Raw genomic sequence first — 21,818 nt, 5'->3', positions numbered from 1 at the left:
TCAGTAAAAAATTTTCAATCATAAAAGCAATTAGTTTAGATTAGATTGGGCCACGGGGCATAGCTAGGTTTGCATTTGGATCGAATTTTGATCATGAATCTCCACTATGCTTTTGCCTAGGTTTAAGATGTGATGGAAACTTATAATAGACATACATTCGATGTTATAAGATTTGGATATGCGCTTGGATTAGATTGAGTTGTAGGAGCTTAATTATAATTTAAGATAAAGTTCACCCAAGATTGGTCATATTTGGCTTACATGTTGGTCCAACCAAACTCAAATTATTGATTAGCAACGAAATGAAATAATTGCTTAATTTGTTTGTGATATCACGAGATTCCATATATATTTCTAATATTTTGATTCAAAAATATTTTTAATAAAACTTAGTTATTGTTATTGCCCTCTTTCACAAAAAAAAAAAAAAAAATTCTAGTCCGACAAAATCATATCAAATTCCCAAGATTTGTTATAAGAGGTGCTTCGATTTGTGCCATATAAACAAATCTTGCAAGAGTTTACCATTGTTAAAGGCATATTGGATATAGGCCCCAAATATGATACATAGGAGATGTTAAAGGAAAGATTTTTTTTTCCTTTCGTCGTGTACCATTGGGATGCGAGCTTTTCTTTAATGATAAAAGGGATGGTTCTTTAAAAAAAAAGAAAAGAAGAAGAAGCAAAAGACAAGATACATAAGGAAGTATGCGGTTGTTGATCACGATGGCTACACGGAGACAAACATAGAACTTTCCTTGACAGTTTTAGTTGAATTTTTTTTTATTTGATTAAACAATTGGCTCATACTTGCTTAATATAAATACATCTAATAAAATTAAAAAATAATACATCTCTAAACTATATAAAAATACTAAAATGAGATGTGTACAAGGTTCCACCAAAATGCTCAGCAACACAAATAGCCACCCGCCACCCAATCTACTGCTCAGTTCGTCTTCCCGTATATATAAGTAATAGTAAATGATATACAATATTTTGAGGAAGCCCCATTCACAGTATATTTGTCCCATGCTAATTAGTGGGCAGGAAAAGGAGGAATAGAAGGTTTGAATAGAAATACCATATTATGAGAAACATCAGCAGCTAGCCCATCTGTTGACTAGCCAATAGAACATAACAAGAACAAGGTGATCACACCAAAAGTTCAAAAGCAATATATGAAAAAGTTCCCCTGGCATCACATTTTCAACAAAGTGATCACATTCTCTCTCTCCTATTCATGTTGGTCATGCATACATGCACTCATCTTCTTCCTTTTGTTTAAAGTAGAACATATATAGTAGCTATTTACAAGGATGTGTTAAAAACCTACCTATTCAACAAATCACAACCAAGGTTTCTGACCCATCCTGATAAATAACTCCTATATTCTACTAAAAATTTACCTCACCATGGTCATGATGAATACGAGAAACCATAATTATCGAAAAAAACATTACTTTGGCTGAAAAAAAAACCTTGCCAAGTGCAAAAACAAATTAACCTCAAGCAACTGAAAGCAAAAGCTCTCAGAAAACTAAATCTTGATCTGCCAAATATACCACAAGGTAGACTCATTGAATCATCGGTCATTTCTTCTTCCCACCCTTCTCCTCAGACTCAAGGAGCTCCTCCAACAGCTTGTCATCCAAACACTCCAGCTCAATCACTTGCTTCCCTGGCTCGCTCACAGAACTCCCCCTCCCCCCCGGCGAAGACGAAGAACCAGTACCGGAAGAACGAATCTCCTCGGGGAAGTTGAGCACGGCGAGCGGTCCCCTCATCGCATAGGCCGCCTGATCGTAGGCCCGTGCCGCCTCCTCGGCGGTGTTGAACGTGCCAAGCCAGACTCGAACGCCATGCCGTGTCGAGTCCCGGATCTCGGCCGCGTACTTCCCCCATGGCCGACGTCGAACACCTCGGTACTTCACCTCCCCCTCCTCCTTCTCCTTCGTTTTAGGGGAGTCCTCTTCCATACGCCTAGTGCTCGGCCTTCTCAGGTTGGGAGCTGCCACACTTTTGCCAACGTCTCTATGGAATATAACTTGCTTGGTGGAAAGAGGATTAATTGGAGGTTTGTGGAGATTCTTGACATGTGGGATTGGAGGGGGAATTGGAGTTCGTTGCACTTGGATGAGTCAAACCGATGGCTCTTGGGGAAGTAACCATCACCCTTGAGGGTGGTGAATAAAGTTACATAAAGGACACCAAACATGTGGTCAATTCTCTTTTGATGTCTATAGAATTTCTTTCTTGTGGTTGATATAAGCTTGTGGGCGAGGTCATGGCTGATGACGTCGTCTCCTCTAAAGCAATTTTGTGATGCTGAAGAGGATCGCCGTATCGGCTCCGGTGGCAATTAATGGCACGATGGAGAGGTATGACTTGGACCAGCTAAATTGAGGCGTAGCGTAGTGGAGGGGGGTTCATGATCTCGAATTTGTGTAGTTGGTTGATTGGCTGAGGAGCAAATTAAAAGGAATTGGGTTGTAGTTTTCTTAACCCAGTTTTGGTGGACAAATTTTTTTTGGCAGGAAATGTGATGTGGCACATTCAAGTTCTTCACATGTATTAATTGATAGTCCTTGATGTGATCATATTGTTTGACAAATGATTGACCAATCAATGAAAGTGATTTTGAGTTTGGTCTCTTTGCTTGAATTTTGACGTCGTGAAAGAGAGAGATGACCGAAAGCATTAATTGCTAGTCTTGCTTTGTTTCTAAACTAGCAACAAACAATTTCATTAGAAGAGCTAAAACCATTTCCTACATATTCATACATACATGCATACATACATACCTGTGTATATGTGCGTGCGTGCATATGTATTTGCGTATGTATTCTCGATAAAAATGGGCTCGAGGTTTATTGATATCATGACCAAGGTTATTTGGTATCCAACCACCAAATGCTCCACCAGTTTGTGCTAGTTCACATTATGAAAATTTTAAATATTTTATATGGATTTTTAGTAATGCGATGGAAACCAACAATGATTTGGTAACAAATAAAATGAACTATAGGGCAAAGCCAAAATAAGACAGAGCAGAAAAGAAAGGGAAAAATAAAAAAAAGAAGGGGTTAGAGGCGGAATCAATCATGACTTGTGTGTGTGTGTTGGGGGGGGGGGGGGGGGGGGTGTGCCACAATTCCTACTCAAGTCCAGTACAAATGCAACATCATAGAAAATGATAATTGGTGAATTTTGACAAACTGAACTAATAGGATTACCAAGTCTCCTATTATTTGAGGCATTAGTTTCAAGAGAACAAATGATCCCATACATGGTAGTTTTCTAATGATGAAGCTCCTTATAAGCCAATAAACAACTCTGATCCATTTCCCTCACAATGCTTACGTAAAAGTTGTTTAATTCCAAATCATGGCAAAAGGACCGACTTCACAAGTGGAGGCCAGGGATCAAATTCACCAATCAAGTTGTTAGCAACTTGTATTTCATTATAGTGATCATTATATAGTGAAAAAAAGGTTGTTATAGAACTTTTCTATTTTTCACTAGATAAATATAGCATCTGTAATTCAAAATCTTGTATCAGTTCAAAAAATACATTAACCTGAGCAAATAATACTATTATCTTTCATTATTATCAATTATATCCTATGATATCAGCAAGTAATAGCTATTATAATAGTCAATAAATGAGTGAAAACATTTTCTTTTGAGAAATATGGTGGTTATTTGAGTAAAACAAGATGGTTGCTATTTTTATCATAATAAAAGACAGGTATTGAAGGGACCCATATTCAGGGATAACAATGTCTTTTTATTTTTTACATTGTTAGCTAGGAATAACAATGTCATTAAAACCATGAGTTGGGTGTGGGCCAACCATAAACTATCACTTTAATAGCCCTTGATAGATCTACCTTTCCCTGGGAGAAAACTGCCCCTAATCACAGACACAAACCACCAAAAAACTAAAACCATTAGTTTATTGCTGCACCCTGTCTTCCCTTTTGTCTCTCCAAAACAGTTTCTTTCATTCATTGTATGGTGCTGATAGAGGTACCTCTCCATGTAACCTATTCTAAGCCTGGTAGCTTGGCTTTCCATTATTTGGCTTTGGATTTTGAGCACGCTGATATAACTTACTCCTGTCTCCACTTCTTTAGAACTCATTAGAGATGGATTATGACCTGCCAAACGTAAGTACCAATGCTTCCAATCTCATAATGTCGAGTTCATAGACTTTCTTCTAGGTCATGGACAAGACCGAAACCACTAAATTATGAAGTGATCGCATGTGAGCCTCAGATTTATACTTCTTTAAAGTTTTGCTTCCGTGCTAAATTGGAGTAATCCATAGCAGCCAGTGGTGGTTAGAAGAATGGAGCTATCAAATTGGGCAGAAGTAATTCATGGGTGAGGAGAAGACGTATGAAGCACTTACTAGCCACTTACATGTTCTCATTAGGCTGGTTTCGTTCTTCAAGTCTCAGATACTGCTTTTATGTTTGTTTTTCCTTCGCCATCAGTTCATCATAATTTGGATGGTGAATTCATGTCACCATGGAATTTTTGGAATGCCAAATGTCTCGATCTTCCTGCATGGCAAAATCTCCTGCTCTTAATATTATTGGGTGTGAAAAAACAACTTAACGAGCCACCGTATGCAGGACAAATTAATGCTGTTCAAGAAACAGGGTTTGTAGTTTGTACATTGCCAAGATTCATCACAGTAGGCAAAAATTTTTAGTGCTGTGGGTAAACTAATGGCTGTTTTCTCTTTGCTCGTGTCATTGTAACAGTTGTTCAATAAGAATATGAGGCTCCTATTTAAATCTTTTGCCTGTGGGTAAACTAATGGCCGTTTTCTCTCTGTTTGTCTCATTATAACAGTAGTTCAATAAGAATATGACGCTATTGTTTAAATCTTCCAATATGCACGGGAAAATATTGAAGTATTACAATGAAAAGAATTTAATTCTATAGAAAGTTTAAAAGCAGATTTTTTTTCCTGTAAGTAAGGATTTAATAGTTGTTGTCACCTCTGTTTTGGGCGTGCAATTGGTTGATAGATCATAGATCTCGAAGCACAGAATTATCACATGCAGGGCATAGGAAGATAATACCATGCATATAACAGAGCATCTGCACTCGTAACTACAGTCTCATCAAGCCATTGCTTCCTTAAGTCCCATGAACTCTTTTTGGTTGCAACTTCTATTACTGCTTCTGATTCTCCTCCTCCTCCTCCTCTCTCTCTCTCTCTCACTCACTCACTCACTCACTCACTCATACAGATTTTAACACATTCTTTTTCTCTCTCTATTCTCTCCATTTCTTCCCTCTTTTAGGAAAACTGCCTAACAAATATATTACTTAATTTATATAGAAAAATTGTCAACAAAATATTTGCATTCGAATCTTATCCGTCCGCCGAATGCCGGTCCGATGTATTAGATTGTGCATACGATGAAAAAAATGTGCAGGCCTTCTAAAAGAGGAAAAAAAGAGAGCTGAAGAACAATAAGAGAGTAAATTTCAATAAATTTACAAAATGAGGGCTTGACCAGTAAGACCTCAATATGTCCATTTGGAATCCACCCCAGAAAAAAGGTTAAAAAGCATTTTATGTTCTTTTCATAATTTCAACTTTCATCATTTGAAATGAAAGACTTCTATGTGGCCCTAAGAAAGAAAGGAAGAAAGAACAAAAGAGAGAGAGAAAAATTACAGAACTTTCAGTTGTTTTAACCAAAGTAATAAACAACCTTTTAGATCCTATTCATCTTTACAAAAAGCTGAATCTCTTCCAGCAATATAAACGAAACCCAGACAACATCATACCGGTATGACGAGACTCAAACATGGAAACATGCCACCATCAGGCCATCATCCGATCACTAGAAGAATACAGTAAAAGAGGAGCTGTGATATAGATAGTTAATTTTAAAAAAAATATTATTGGCTCATCTCATATAGGAGGGTCACACTTTGCAAAATTCAAAGACTTGATTGTAAAGCAGAAAATAACTCTCCATCAATTTCTTCTATCAAGTTAATCTGTTAGTGAATGCAAAATCGCAACTGATGCCAATTGTCAGCGGTCAAAAGACTCAACAATGGGGGAGAGAGAAGTAACAAAGAGAAACTTGGAGAAGCCATTAAGCATACAAAAGACATCACAACATGACAATAGAAATGTAATTTAGAAAAAATTATTTGCTAGTGCATTCCTAACACTGAAGCACTCATGAGGAATTGCCGTGAAAAGGGCATAGCAGAGTAAATAAAACTCTCTCTCTGTGGTTCACACTTGCTCCAAAGAAGCTCATCATAGGCATGCTATATGGTTTTCCAATCCAGTTTCTGGGGTTTTCTCCCATGCCAAAGAGATTTAGAAACTGAGACCTGACTTCAAAGAAAACAAAGTATCATGTCAGTGTCAAAACTGTCAGGTACATTCAACATGTAAAATTGAAAAGCATAGCAATTCAATCCATCCAAATTATGTGACTGACTCATTGGAATAATGTTTCAGAAAATTAAGAAAATAAATATCACCAGTTAGGCAAAGTACAAAGTCAACAGGGTAGAAACTTTCAAACAGAGATTTTATAACATAAGAGCTTTAGTTTCGCCTATCAAAACGTGAGTTAGGTGGCTACTTAGTTAACAGCAGTCAAGGTCATGAGCTATGCACGTTTTATTTAAGCACCAATGTAGAATAAAAGGGGAGGAAGATAAATTATTAATCTGTGTGCCTCCGCATGTGCATGACACACGTACACACACTGGAGAGAGACAGAGAGAGAGATCTGAAATGCCATGGTCTTAATGAAAAGGAGAGAAGTGGTGAAGATAGGAAAGGTGGAAGAGCCAGATTATAGCATGGTGCTCTTAATTTCATGTGCGTGACTACATGAGCTTCCAGAATTGGGGTTTCCAGAAATCCCGGCGAAAAAAAGGAAGAAAATGGTCCTAAAAATATTTGTAAACCACCTTATTAGCTGAATTAACCAAATTCCTTGATTTCCCTCCCACTATCAACTTCCCTTCACAGTAATGATGAGGGTGTGAGCTTATGGTTCACCCTAGGTCTTCATCTTCTCTGAAAGTGCCAATGATACAGTGTGATGATCGACCTACACCATTCAAAAAGTTATTGTCCATATTTGCAACCTTAACAATCTAGCACCTGTTCTGACTCCACATATAATGGAATGGAGTACTACAGAAAGGAATCCAGAACTAACAACATTCTATCAGTCATTTTGATGAGGACCACTAGCTTGACTGCAACCTCATCTTATGTCTTTCAAACTAGACTCCCATGTCCCAAGTTATTGTCTATCTAGAATAAATAAACATTTGACATGTTTCCTTCTTCTCATCTTTCTCTTTTCCTTCAAATCTTCAATATAAAACTAAGTTTTACCTGAGTATGTTTATGGTTATTACAAAAAGGATTCTTAGAGTAACCCAATCAGCAGGCTGCTAAAGGAGGTTAGTATACCAAACCCTCTCTTAAGTAGCAAAGTGAAAGATCTTGTCATGATCTCAGGCAGATCTCAGGTGGAGAGGAAAGCATGAAGGTCATATCACGAGCACAAGTAAACCAGATCCTCTTCACATGGCACTATCTAATTAGACTTTGATCTGAAAATCAATTATTGCACTTGCCCATGCAAACTATCATGTATTTAATTTTGATTACACAAATCCATTATAACCACCTGGTGATGATTACCTCTACGGGCATCTGCAAGTACATATTGAATAGTAGAAAGAACAAAATTTTTTTTAAAAAAAGCAATTAGATAGTGTATTTCAATAGTAACTTCGGTTATAAAAGCAGATAATATTTTTCAAACCTGAATCTGTATCATAGGTGACTTGCTCATCAATGTTGTACCACTACTAAGGTATTGCTGCAGTAGGATACAACTGAACCCATGCAAACTCCTCCTTGTAGCTCACACTCGCTTCACAGGAAGCTACGCACGTGTAGACGGCAATGGTTCCCCAATCAAGAGAATCAAGATCATTTCTCACACCAAAGTAATACAATAACTGAGGCATGATCTGCAAAATAACAAATACAGATTATTTTATCAAACATGGAACTCAATGAAGCTCTGTAGGAAAATTAAGCAAGAGAAATGGGAATAAGAAAAGATGACTAAGAATGATTATCTCTCAGATCATAAACAGTTATAATAGAATATTTTAAAGAAAGTGAAGAACAGTGATGGTATCCCCTGGCTAGAACCTGGCACATGCTAGTGCACATCGAATCAATAAGTAGAAATAAGAATATATTAACTAATGGAAGTAAAGAAAATTCCTTATCCATAACAGTAAGCATCATCATCAACATCATAGTATGCACTTTTGATTGTAAACGAGTTGAGACTTGTCAACATGCATAAGTACATCCCTTTGTGGATGTGCATATCTAACAAGAAGATAATAATCTAAAGAAATTAATGACCAAAAAGGTAATCTAAAGAAATTACCACTAGGAGTTATTGAGTCAGACCTGGAATTCATAACATAAAGGGCCTTTACAGTAGTTGCATCTAGGAAGATCTGCTTCAGATGGACGGCCAACTGACAAAGGCCACAGTGGTTTCGCCTTCAAATCTCGGCAGTATCTATTGGAATATTAAAAAAGCAAAAAACAAAGAAAAAGCCAACCAATCAACTTTCTGCAAGAACAAATGATGTATAAAAGTATATTACAATTAATATCATTTGGTTTATATACATATGAGAATAGAAAGAGAACAAACATAACTGAAGCATATTGATCACGAACAAAACTCTTATCATTTTGGCAATTAAATCTAGAGCAGTTAATCGGTCGCTTAAGGATTAAGAAGATCACCTAACGGACAAAGGCAAAAACAATGTGGTGGACATTAAGAGGAATACTTCAGAGCATATGCACCAGAGCAACTGGATCAGCAATGTTCAACATAAAGGATACAATCAAAAGTGGTGTTTTATTCTGAGAAATAAAGGTACCGACCTCAACACTTGCTCAGGGGCTTTAGCAATTCGCTCTTCAAAAGATGCCCAACTTTTCTTATTGTCATCAGCCTGCATCAACCCAGTAATGAAAGCTGCATATGATTTAATGACAAAAATTCTAATCTGACATCAATAATGGATACAAACCTCAAACTTATCTGACAACAACTGAAATGTTTCATCAATTTTGTCATGCTTAGACACCAAAGCAGTTGCACAACTATTGTCTTCAGACATTTCTGTATCACATGCAAGCTCATCCTCGATCACAATCTCATACTCAGGCCATAGAGTGCTGCATGCAGCTGAAAACAAACAATATATGTTAGTTATAAGATTAACAACTTAATACATAAATGATCATGCAGCGCTTACCTTTGCCTATGGCTGGTAATTTCCCTCTATTGTTGTCAGGTGTAGATGCAGAAGCTTCCGAAGAACTAAGTATCTGACAGCAGTCATTTTTATGACCTGATCGCCAATGCATACCCTGATAATAAATGATAATAGATTGCAATTGTGGTTAAAAAAAAAAACTTAAAATAAGACAAACTGAAATATTCACTTTAAGTACCTGATGTTTCTCAGAACAGTAGCGTGCTCTCCTGCAACTACTACAAATTTTATCTCCCTTCCATGTGCCACACCAAGAGCAGAGCACGGCTAAACAATTTAGCATAGAGGCGATAAGAATATACTCACTTTTTAAAATAAAAAAATAATGAAAAAGCAAAACTACAAATCATGGCCCTCTTCACAAACTACACTTTCACATCGTAATCTCTATGTCAATATCATATCTCAAATATAAACTTGAGGCATTAAGGAACACACAAAAGTCAGAAGAAAAAAAAATATTGATAGGTGTACACATGAATATAAAACAAAAATAAAAACATGAGTACCAAGAAGCAAGGTACGCCATCTCGATACTAGACTTCATACCGGTGCCACCCAGTTACTATGTTAGTACGCCCAGTATAGAGGCCGGTTCGGTGTACCGAGTGTTGGAATGCCCCCCCATACCGCATACTAGTACCAAATCGGTACAATATGGTACGCTCCATACCGTCCGGCTCGGTATGGTATGGCATACCTTGTCAAGAAGTAAAATATCAACCTAAAAACTTGCACAAATATAACAACTTCACAAGAAGAATCAACAACGTTGAACAATAAAGAGATAAAAGTGAATTAGGACATGAAGGTACAAGCAAAGAGAAATGGAGAATAGCATGATAATATGCATGAAAAATGTATAATTCATTTTACTTTCTTCTAAAGACATTTTTTCGAACTTATTCAGCTATTTTGATATTAAATTATTTAGTGTCCCCGTCATGCCGCTAATAGAATTGATCAGATAGGCCCAAAATCAGTATGAAACTATTCTTTCCAATCAAGAGCAATGATTAAAAATAGGTATGGAGCTAGAAGATAAAAATTTGTATTTAATCAATTTATAGCCTTCTGTTTTTTGTTTCTTCTGCTCACTGATGGCTACAACATGGCAGGATGCAAGGAAATGTGAACCCTACAACAAATGACATCATTTACTAGTTCTAAGCAAACTTAAGGCACATCTGATAACTATAGTAATATTATAAGCCCATCTGGTCACGAAAATGACATCATTTACTAGTTCTCAACTTTTGGACTGAACAAATGAGGTAGTCTTTTTATTACTTGATAACTAGTTCAGACTAAGAACTGTTTAAAATTGAGTTCCCTGAGTTGGCAAGTCTTTGTGCATTACTGTGGTTAAGAAAATGCACCACGCTTAACCTAATTTCTGCAAATATTCTTTAAAAGAGAGTATTATCAACATCCAGTTCTTTTCTCATTAAAATGGAGTCATATTGTAAAACATCACTCTAAGTTAAGAAGCTTCATGGAAGAACTAAGCAAAATTTCAAGCTGGTTCTAGCATTGGTAATGAACCCTTTAAGTCTTGGTAAAAAAGTCTAGACCAGGAAAACTAGAAACAAGGGAAAGGCTTATCATGGAACTAGAAGGCCATTGTCTTATAACAGGTCTATCATTAATAAATATTAAATACAAACTTTGCTAACAGGCAATTGAATAATTAGAAAAGTAGAAGTGTCTCACAAGTTGAACTATATATATGGTTGTTCAAACAATAATTTGGAATCAAACATGTTGGAGAAACTCAATCTCTCTACCTTGAACCTAATCCTATCAGAGAATCAAAGGTCTTGCAATGGGAAATCAAAATTTACCTCCAATAGTGAGTGGCTTGTCAGTTCCATCACGCCTCGGAGGCTTACTGGAGTAAAATGGATTAGACCGAGGTAATTGGCAACGGAAAACCTTCACACTTCAAACATACATTGCCAAGATTCAAAATGCAAGATAACTAATGGAACAATTACAGCCACAATAAAAACAAAGATAATATAACTGAAACAGAACTTGAAAAAAAAAATCCAACATAGTCGCAACCTTCTACGAGGATTCTTATCACGTTTCCACTGCTCATGCTGGTCTCGGAGAAGGCATGACATGGACGGGCACATGAACACAAACAACGTGCGATGGAACGTGGATTCTTTTTCCGAGATTGGAGCATAAACCTATAAATTTCACAACATTCTACCGCTGAATTCTTGAAAGGGCCTTCGGTGAAAGAAATTAAAGAGGAAAAGAGTAGCAAACACTAATTACCTGAAGAAGGAACTGAAGAGGCTCTCCACAGAAGCCACAGGTTCGAGCTTTCTCTCGTGGTAAGTCCACCGGATCCAACCACGACTTAAAAATATAAAAATTAGGTAGAATTTCTCAACCAAATAAAGAAAAAAGAATAATCCGAAGGAAATCGAGAACAGAGGAGGGGCTTTTAGGGTTTAGCCAGTACCGGGACGCCTCCAGCTTTGCTTGGAAACAGATGGCGAAGCAGAAAGCAAGGATTTTTGGGCTTCTCCACGAAACCTAGGGTCACTCCCTCCTCTTCCTCCTCATCATCTTCATCTTCTCCTTCTTCCACTTCGATTTCTTCCACCAATTCCTCGTCATCATCGGGAGAAGTTATCCGAAGGGACTTCAGATCGTTTACCTGAGAATTCATCGCTCTTGGATGCCCTTCTTGATCTCGAAAGTGAGAAGGAAAAGAAATAACTCAGGAAACAGGGAAAGAAATATCTCTGGAAACAAGGAAAAACCCTAATCCTTCGGTTCGGGTCGGACTCCAGGTCGGCCGGGCTAACTCTGGACCGGTTCGGTCCGGTTTTCTTTCAGGACTGATTGGCATCGCAATCGGTCTACGTGCGGGGTTTTGGCGGCACGGCGAGCATCTTTTCCCGCCATTTTCTCGCCTTGGAGCCGTTCCTTATATTTTGACGATTCGCTTTCTTCCTGGAACCCTTCTCTCTAGATTTCTGTTCGCCTCTCGTTAATCGACTTAATTCTCCTACGCTTCCGGGTTCTATTCAGCTACACTTGTGTCAGGCGGAAGAAATCGGTAACGCTAATACTAGTTGATTCAGTCTCTCTCTCTCTCTCTCTCTCTCTCTCTCTCTCTCTCTCTCTCACTCTCTCTCACTCACTCACTCTCACTCACTTCTCTCCTCTGGTCCTTATTTCGATGGATAGTTGGAATCCAGTTCTTAGTTATGGTCGATGCTGGGTTCATTTAGTTTTTTTTGCAATCGGGTATTTTCTGTCTGAAATGATTAAGCTGAATTGAATTAGTTTGGTGTGCAATAGGTTATGAATTGGATAATCGTCTGATCTAGGGCACGTTCTGAAGTCTCTTGTCTGTGTTTATTGATGGAATGATGTGATAGTTTTTGCTGCGTACTCTTGTCATCCATTTAGGTTCTAATCTGGGATTATGACTAAAGAAGAAGCTTTAGTTGAAAGAGATGGCATGCAAATTGATGGAGGCGGTCCAGAGAGCCGACAAGTTAGGGCAGGCCCTGCAGGGTTTAATGCTGATTATCTCAAAATTTACTATGGTAATAGTTTGATTTTTTTTTTTTGCTTATTTCCTACTGCATAATGTTTATTGCTGCTTCCCAAATTCAGAACTTGCTGAAATTTTAACAATCAAAGTATTACTCCAGCTCCGCTTGATTAATACCATCCAAGGGATTTCATGGAATGATGTTATATTTTTTGGCAATGTAGTACCAATTTAGGGACATGAACTGAGGTTCTTTTCTCATAGAATCACCAAGAATGGCAAGGTTTACCTCTTGGTTACTTTATTTAAAATTCAATTTGCTAATCTCTGATGGAAAATCAATAATTGATTGATTCAGCTTAAATGCATCTCGAGCGACACACTTGTTTGTCACATCAATATTTCCTTTGAATTCTGTTTTTCTTCCTGATCCTCAGGGCTGGAGTTGCTTGTGTTTGGTAAAAGAGAAATAAAAGAAGAAAGATCTTCTTAGCAATTATCTATTCTCCTATAGGGTCCACAATTTAGATGTAGGCCCTTTTCTTCCCAAGCGGTCTCTTTTTAGTTAATTGTTTGTTTTCTGGGTATCGAAGCTGCATGGACATGCTGACATGGGTCTATCTATATTTCCATCAAAACCATAAATGCCCTTGCATAGCTGTTACTAAATACTTTTTCCTCAACACATTGTCTTATGATGCTTAAATTTTTCTGAATGCTAATTGTGAGGTTGCTGTTACGGCAGGAAAGCTATTTCCATGTGCTGATATATATAAGTGGCTGTCCTATGGAAATGGTAAATGACATTTGATTCATGAACATGTTACATTTATTTCTTATTAACTTGTTTTTTTAAAAAAAATATTATTGTTTACATATGTTCGGCTCGTTTCTGCAGATGGAAAGCATCCAGCATGCGACCACTCATATTTTGGTCGAAGAGAGTTTTCGTTCACTCTAGAAAATGACATATATGTGCGCTTTCAATCATTCAATAATGCAAATGAAATGGAGAATGCTATCAAAGAGAAGTGCCCCTTCAAAATAGATTTTGGACCTGTCTATAGTGTAGATGTACAATAACAAGCCCTTTTAAGTTGTGCAAGTGGTTCTAAACTTGCTTTCAATATGTTTCCCTTTAATTATTCTCCTTTTGCTCTATTTATTGTGTTTTTTCCAGCCTGCAAAAAGGCATGCATATGCACAGGCAGGGAATAATGTTTTTACACCTGTAGAAAGGGAGCTTATTTTTGACATTGTAAGATCATAAGTATTTGGTTATTATGGAGCATTATCAATATTTTCTAACATCATAAAATAGCTGTATCGCTCAGCTGATTTGCTGCCATATGCTTGACAGGATATGTCGGATTACGATGATGTGCGATACTGCTGCTCTGGGGCTGATGTCTGCTTGGACTGCTGGCCCTTAATGACCATTGCTATCAAGGTTTTGGATAGTGCACTTAGAGGTTGGTTATTGCAAGTTTTATGTCACATATTGTTCTGAAAGTTAATATCAAAACATCAAAGCTTAATCGAATATATTGTTCCAAAGCCATGCCTTCATACATGCAAATATATATGACTTCTATAAAACATGAAACTGCAGATGATTTTGGTTTCAACCACATATTATGGGTATATAGTGGACGTCGAGGTGTCCATTGTTGGGTATGTGATGCAAGGGCAAGAAGGTAAAGTCGAAAACAATTTTGCATTGTATTCTTGTTAACTAAAACCGCCATCTGTAATGAAATTATAATTCAATTTATCGTCCCTCTCCAGGCTCAGCAATGAACAGAGGGCATCAATTGCTGACTATTTCCGAGTTTACAAGGTTACACTACTTTTCAGAATTGGTTTATATTAGAAATTTTTTAGCAAATAATGCAATGTAAGTTATTGTTGTTGCTTCTGATTTAGGGTGGTGAAAATAATTCGAAGAAAGTAACTTTAACAGGACCAGTTCTTCATCCTTTTCTTGCGTATGTCTTGATTCAATTCTTTTGCATACTCATATATCTTTTCTTTTGACATTTATTTCCAGTATTTTTTTCTCAGTCGAAGTTTATTTTTTCTGCAGAAGAACCTATACAGATGTTCTAAGGGGCTTTTTTGAAGAGAAATTGCTTTGCAGCCAAAAACTACTAGAATCTGAAGAGAGATGTCAGAAGATTCTTGAACTTATACCTGACGAATGTGAGCAGATACTTATTGTTTGAGATGGCATTTTCTACCTAATCATGATGGTCTTACTTCCTTTGCCTGGGAAATCGTTTTCCCCTGCTCTGAGAATATTGTCTTTTCAGCTATTGCTGCTGAGATTCTTGACAGGTGGCAAGGAAATCGAAGGTCCTCCATTTCTAAAGAAGATGTTAATAAAGCTCGATGGGAGCAATTAAAACACATTTTGCAGACAGGAAAGCAAAAGGTCTGATTCTTTTTTATCTATTTTGCTTATTCCTAATTTATACATAGTGCAGGCTTTATCTTATTTATTTGTTTTATAACTTTTGATGGAATTTGGAGAAACTGGTTGATAAAGAGCATGAAAGACAGGATGCATCATATGAACTATGTTCAAAGATGTGTTTTCATAACGACAAGTGTACAAACTACTTACTGGGAGACTATGGGGCTTCCTTCAATAGGCTTTTTCCAAATGTTCATTTATGCCCTTATCTTTAACATTTGTTATAAATAATTAATATCCTATAATAGACTCTTGTTAATTTTAGGTAATACAATGTTTACTGATGAGAATTAGTGCAAAATAAGTTTAGGAGGAATAAGATACAAATACTATCAAGCCTGTGCTTCCGTGCTTAGGAAAGGCTGACTTTTAGTTTCATTTTGTGTTGCACCATTTTTTTTCAGTTTCCTTTTCTTCTGATCCTTTCTTTCTTCCTTTCCTCTTCTTTTCTTTTCTTTTCCTCTTTATTTTCCTTCTGTACTTGTGAAAGATTGCTAGGCTTTGCGTAAACTCCTTGACAAGAAAAACAAAAATACAGGGAATGCAGTTAATGAGTATATGGAAAGTCTAGAAGTCAATTATGTAGCTTCAATTGAGGCAAAAGAGGTTCTTAATGAAGTGTTTTTGCTTTATTGGATTTGTGTTGTTGCAAGAGGTATGAGGATCTGTCCAACAGTACTAAAGCAATGAATCTAAGTAAAGATGTGACTCTGACGTATCTATCTGTTTGTTTTGAATACAACTGAGAGAAAATTCTATATGATGTTTTGGAACCTGCTTTATCATATGGATCAGGTAGCTGCATTGTGAAGAGAGTTCTTAAATTTTAGAGAACATTATAAAGATGAGGATGCTTAGGTATTCTGCAATAAGCTTACAAGGCATAAAGTTAGGGCTGCATACATTGTTGTATGGCTAAAAGTGGCATGTAAATAAAATGGAGGAATTGTTGGAGATTGTTTGGATCTATAATACTTGTTGAAGGTTGAATATGTGGCAAGAAATATAAAAGAAGACTTTTCAAAAGAAATGAGATATAATTCGGATGCACCATCAGGTTTCATAACAATGGATTCCTATAACATCATGGGGATAAGGTTTCTTATGTATGTTTATTCAAAATAACTCATTCTCAAATCATCCATTTTTACCATATTCCAGGCACAAGGGCTTCGTAGGTGTGTAGAAGAGATTATTTTCTCTTATACCTACCCTAGACTTGACATGGAGGTACATAAAATGCTCTTTTCTTGCATATATGTGGTTTCTTGGTACATTCTCAACTCTTATTTTCTTTTCTTATATGACATTTCATTCGAATGTCAGGTCTCGAAACACATGAATCATTTGCTGAAGGCGCCCTTTTGCGTCCACCCAAAAACAGGTTAACATGAATATTATGGAATTAAGAATGGCAATTTTGTGATCTCATATATCTTGAGTGTTTTTTTTGGTTATTTTAGTTTTTCTATATCATTACATGGCGTTCATTTAGGACTCTTCCTGATGCTATATGGTATGTTTGACAATTTATGATCTCAATGTTCTAGGCCGTGTCTGTGTTCCCATTGATCCTGACAATTGTGATGACTTTGATCCTACAACCGTCCCAACCCTTTCTGAGGTAATTTTTAGGAAGCTTTGTAAACTGGACACATTATTGTATGGATATGATCTTGATTTTCTTGAATTTGGTATTCTAATAATAGTTTTTGTTTGCGGAAGAAGCATTCTATTGTTTTTGTGGGGTAATATACACTGGCCTTTCATTCTAGTTCAAAGTTTTGATGTGTTTTCCTTGTTTCAGTTGTCTTTAGTACCTGATGTCAACAAACCAGTTTTTGTATGTCTAGCTCTCTGTATCTCTTGAGCAGACTGGCATAATCTTTGTTGATCAAGTTTTTTAGATGCAACTTGTAGTTTCTTCTGCTACATTTTCAAATTAAGTATTGCTGATGGATGTCGCCTAAAAATCTTGACAAATGACTGTATCTATCCAGGCATATATTGGTTTTTAGCTATATAGAAACATTTCTAAAGTATCTATATGTTTTGAAAAGAAATGTCTCTTCTCCAGATAATTTTTTTCCTTCTTAAGGTTTAACTGACATAAATTGATGAGAACTGCACACAAATTCGCTCTCCATATTTACATAAATATAGAGAATTATTTAGCAATGAATTTTATGGTATGATTTTATCGGATTACTTAAAATTGCTTATATCTAGTAGAAAAATCAAGTAGCTGCTCTTTAGTCTTGCTCCTTATCCTTTCAATTCCAGATTTTGTCATGATTTATTATTTACAATTAAAACAAGAGAAGTAAGATCTTATGCAAAGAGCGAGGGAGGGGGGGGAGAGAGAGAGAGAGAGGGAGAGAGAGAGAGGCAATCAGATTCAGCTCTTTCAGTTGGCCAAACCATCATAGGATCCTGTTGTACAAAGGAGCTGGTGCTTATTTTACTTTATTTGGTGATGGTGAATTTCTAAATATACACAAGATTCATGTTTCTTTCTTTCTTTCTTTCTTTCTTTTTTGAAAAAACAAGAGGAAGGGGAAGATAAGATCCATACAATTTATTAAAGAATGAAGAATATGGTACAGACTAAAAACTCCTTCAAAGAAGCAGAACCAACATCAACTGATGCCGAACAGGTTCTCCACTCTTTTACAACTCCATATTCTTTGAGCTGCAACAAACTCTCCATTCATTAAGAAGATTACGTAATTGATCAGACAAAAACTCTGTAGGATTCCATTTCTTCAGAAAGATTTGAGTGTTGCTTTCCTGTCAAAATGCCCAAAAATAGGCAAGCACAAGCTGATCCGAACCTGCTCTCATGTTTGGTGGTGCTCCACTTTCCTCCATTCTGTCCATAAAGATATCCGAGAGGGAGGTCGACCTTTCATACCCAGCTTATCCTTGACCCTCTTCCAAATTCTCCTAGCAAAGCTGCAGTTCAAGAAAAGACAGCCTACAAATTCTTGTGGGTGGTTACACAGGACACAACCCCCTGGAACATTCCACCCATTCTTTGCCATATTATTCTTAGTATGAATTTTTCTCTTTGATTGCCAACCAAGAGAATATTTTATATTTTTCAGGAGCAGCTGCTTTCCAAGGAGTTAAATAGTAGGACACTTAATACTACCTTGGTTCAAGAATTTATATAGCGAATTAACAGAGAGATCTTTTGAAGCTTCAAGTTTCCAATAGGGTCTATCGCAGCCCCCATCCTATGAGATGACTAAGGATTTCCATCCGACCATTGCTGCTACTGCTCTACGATGAAAGGTCTTCTGAAGGGGGCATTTCCATTTACCATCTCTTCTACTTGAGCAATCTGCCAGTGCTAGATTTTTGGTTGACACCTTATATAGATCCAGAAATTAAGAGCACAAGGGAATATTATCAACAGAAAGCTCTTCCCAGAATCTGATTGCTTTACCATCTCATTCGGAGACCAAATTTCTTTCTCCTATAGTAGCATTTCTTGATAAGTTTCCTCCACAGATAACTGTCGCAAACCAAATATCTCCATGTCCATTTGCTCAATATGCGCTGATTCAACTTCTCTAAATTCTTTGCTGCTAAACCCCTATCTTGTTTTGATTTATGGGCAGCATTCGGAGCTGATAGACAAGAGAAACCAGATGCAGAGTTGGACCCTTTCCATAAGAAGGCTCTGTGAATATATCTTCTTAAGCACCAATTAGGAATCAGAAACAATTAGATACAGTAAATGGGGAGATTCGAGAGCATTGCATTCAGCTGTTGTAGCATGCACATTTGTTTGTTGCTGTAGCAAGTTCTGACTAATCAAGGAGCTATTTGTTATCTTGATGAAAAGATATGTAGTGCTACTTGGTCACAGTTATTGTACATTTGCAAGGGATGCTCGTAATTTTGAAGCACAAGATTGTGACAAGTTCAGACGCTAAGTTTATATCAAAACAGAGGTTAAGTTATAGGCTCTCAAGATTGTTTTTTCTGTCTGAGACAATCTTGCACAAGAGGATCTCCAAAATAATTATGACTCATTGATTTTTTGACATGTTAATAAATAGGAAAGGAAAGTCAGGAGCTGCAGTTGCCTTACGATAGATTTAAGTTGTTTTTTAAGATTGTAATTTTTTCGGCAGCGCCCTGTAGAAACTCTCTCTTGAATATGGTCAGCATTACATTTCACCTTGTTGCATAAACTAAATTGCATGTTATTAGTCTGATTTTTTTTTAATGCGGTTCACACTTAATCTTTTTATGTAATTTGCTCATAAGAAGTATCACTTATTATGTTGCAGCTTTTTGAAGAACTTAACATGAGTGGAATGCGAGCAGAGTCTGAGAACGGTATGTAAGCAGAAAACTTGTATATTTCGTTTGTTCTGCATACTTTATTATGTTCACAGAATGATAAAGATTGAGCTTCTGTAAACTTTTAATCAGGAATTGTAAGAATTTCAGATTGCATTCTACGAGCTATTTTCTACATTACAGATCATGTAGTGTAGCTATTTTCTACTCTCTTTTAGAATACTATGTAGGGACTGGTGTTTGTCTTTATTATGATTGTATTTTGAAGCATGCTTTTTGTCTGTTGTGCATAACAGAATGGGAAAGAACTTCTCTTGGCAAGTCAATTAGATTTTTCAGATCATCCTTTCTGCACCCACTGTTAAAATCTTGCAAGGTATGATCTGCTAGTTTTGTTCTTTTGCTCACTTTTGACATTTAAATCTTTAGATTTTGGCAATAAGTCTGAATCATAAGGTTGTTAACAAAGATGATTGTGGAGTTAGATACTCAGTGATAACTATGATTCAGTTTTATAAAAAATTTAACAAAAATTTGTATTCAATAGGCACCAAATTAACTACTTGGCAATGTGGCATCTGCTAATTAATCATCAGCAGGCTACCTTTTTCTTCCACTTTTTTTCTTGCTTACTTTTTTCAATGACCAATTAATGAAAGAAATTGCACCCAATTAATTTGGGATAATCAAAAGATCATGGACCACAGCTAAGCTATTAAATGGAAAACCATTAAAGGTTATTTCAGAAGAAAGTTACAAATGACTCCATAAGCTTCCTACACATGTTGTAAAATGTTGCAAGTTGGAGCATATGGTTCTGTATTTTGCTCTCTCAAACTAATTTTATTTTTTTTGCTCCTCTTAGTAAATTTTACATCTACCAAACAGTACTCCAAACAGAGGCAAATATGGAGATGGAAAATCTTGATAGAAATTGCTCTGTTTCTACCGCTGCTTCTGCTCTAAGTTGCTGTCTATGTTACGAAGACACCTACTGAAGCTGTCATTGTTAGTGCAGGAGGAGATGGAAAGCTCATACAGTGCAAAGCTCCAACAATCGAGAAATTCCCTGAGCTGGTAGAACGCGTATGAGCTTCATAAATCATATAACGAATGCACAAAAGAAGTGGAATGGTGGAAAAGTATTTCCTTGCATCATCAGGAGACCGGTGGCGGGGCAAAAAAAAAAAGGAAGGATTCTGAACAAATTAGCTTGTACTTTCTACTTAGTAAATCAAATCATGAATTTGGTGTTTGTTATTTTCCAGCTGCCTTAGTTTCATGCTCCCTTAGTTCCTTCGGCCATCTGCATCTGTTTATTTTAGCTGCTACTGGAACATTGAACACCGAGCATACTAAGCCTTGTGGTACACTGTTATCACTTTGCCCTCCCATAGGATTGGTGAGGTCATAGCTGATGACCTTTGTTTCCTTGTGACGTTGTACGTTAAAGACAAGCAGTGTATCAACTCTGGTGGCAATGCACAATGGAGAGGGATGATCCGGACCTGTTAAATGATTTCAAACCAACCTTGTTTAATTTGCGCAGGCCTTGATCTCGGCTCAATCTATCTTACATCACTAATGGAACCGATCCTCATTCTTCGACTTTCTAGTGTGTAGGTATGATTTTGTATTTCAACAGTATTAGTAAAAGTTTGCATGTAAATACATGTCAAGTTAAATATCATTTCAAGGAATAATAAATATGTTTATTGTGTATCAAATAATTTCTAATTTTAGGACAGTAGGAATTCTAAATACATTTTAATTTTTTTTTTTGGTACACTAGCGGCTCACACCAGACGGGTGTGGATACAGCTAACAATATCAAAAAATAAAATGCTGCGTAAAGGTGTAGGCACAGCCTCGTGGTCTATCGAGGAGAAACCTCCAAAGTGATGAGTTGCGAAGAAAGCAATTCAATCTGCAGCATTGTTCGCCTTCCGATATACGTGCGTGGTCTGGTAAGAGTCAGTCTTCTCCAGTGCCCTGCGAATATCGTAGAGCAACAGCCGATCCTCAACCGAGCACCTTCGTCTCCGGATCCACCCAGTCACCATGTTCGAATCCTCCTCGAGGAGGAGGCGACCCGCA

The 21,818-nt window shown here is 36.9% G+C and overlaps 3 protein-coding genes across 4 annotated transcripts; 1 reads left to right on the top strand and 2 right to left on the bottom strand.

Annotated features, from left to right (window-relative positions):
- Positions 1–1,132: 1,132 nt before the first annotated feature.
- LOC103719442 (ethylene-responsive transcription factor ERF096-like) lies at positions 1,133–2,018 on the bottom strand. The gene has a single exon (XM_008808691.4). The coding sequence runs from the start codon at positions 1,977–1,979 to the stop codon at positions 1,593–1,595; it is 387 nt and encodes a 128-aa protein (XP_008806913.1). The 5' UTR covers positions 1,980–2,018; the 3' UTR covers positions 1,133–1,592.
- Positions 2,019–5,985: 3,967 nt separating this feature from the next.
- LOC103719445 (programmed cell death protein 2) lies at positions 5,986–12,157 on the bottom strand. Of its 2 annotated transcripts, none has more exons than XM_039123622.1 (11): positions 11,882–12,157; positions 11,692–11,775; positions 11,470–11,600; positions 11,247–11,344; positions 9,581–9,669; positions 9,382–9,496; positions 9,154–9,311; positions 9,005–9,075; positions 8,513–8,627; positions 7,845–8,055; positions 5,986–6,385 (listed from the first exon to the last, which is right to left on the bottom strand). In XM_039123622.1, the coding sequence occupies exons 1-10, from the start codon at positions 12,089–12,091 to the stop codon at positions 7,891–7,893; spliced, it is 1,236 nt and encodes a 411-aa protein (XP_038979550.1). In that variant the 5' UTR covers positions 12,092–12,157; the 3' UTR covers positions 5,986–6,385; positions 7,845–7,890. The 2 variants fall into 2 exon arrangements, with proteins under 2 accessions (XP_038979550.1, XP_038979549.1); XM_039123621.1 differs by having other exon boundaries at positions 5,986–6,381; positions 11,882–12,156.
- Positions 12,158–12,296: 139 nt separating this feature from the next.
- On the top strand, positions 12,297–21,251 carry LOC103719443 (DNA primase small subunit). The gene is made up of 17 exons (XM_039123620.1): positions 12,297–12,484; positions 12,841–12,980; positions 13,674–13,724; positions 13,827–14,002; positions 14,109–14,186; positions 14,289–14,400; positions 14,541–14,625; positions 14,717–14,768; positions 14,855–14,916; positions 15,015–15,130; positions 15,241–15,362; positions 16,566–16,634; positions 16,731–16,788; positions 16,955–17,028; positions 19,709–19,757; positions 20,018–20,097; positions 20,740–21,251. Exons 2-17 carry the CDS (start codon positions 12,857–12,859, stop codon positions 20,800–20,802), a joined length of 1,371 nt encoding a protein of 456 aa, XP_038979548.1. The 5' UTR covers positions 12,297–12,484; positions 12,841–12,856; the 3' UTR covers positions 20,803–21,251.
- The last annotated feature ends 567 nt before the right edge of the window (positions 21,252–21,818 follow it).

Source organism: Phoenix dactylifera, chromosome 2, assembly GCF_009389715.1.
Source record: "Phoenix dactylifera cultivar Barhee BC4 chromosome 2, palm_55x_up_171113_PBpolish2nd_filt_p, whole genome shotgun sequence".
Classification (NCBI taxonomy): domain Eukaryota; kingdom Viridiplantae; phylum Streptophyta; class Magnoliopsida; order Arecales; family Arecaceae; genus Phoenix; species Phoenix dactylifera.
Note: the sequence above shows the minus strand (reverse complement) of the source record. Positions and strands in the feature narration are given on the sequence as shown.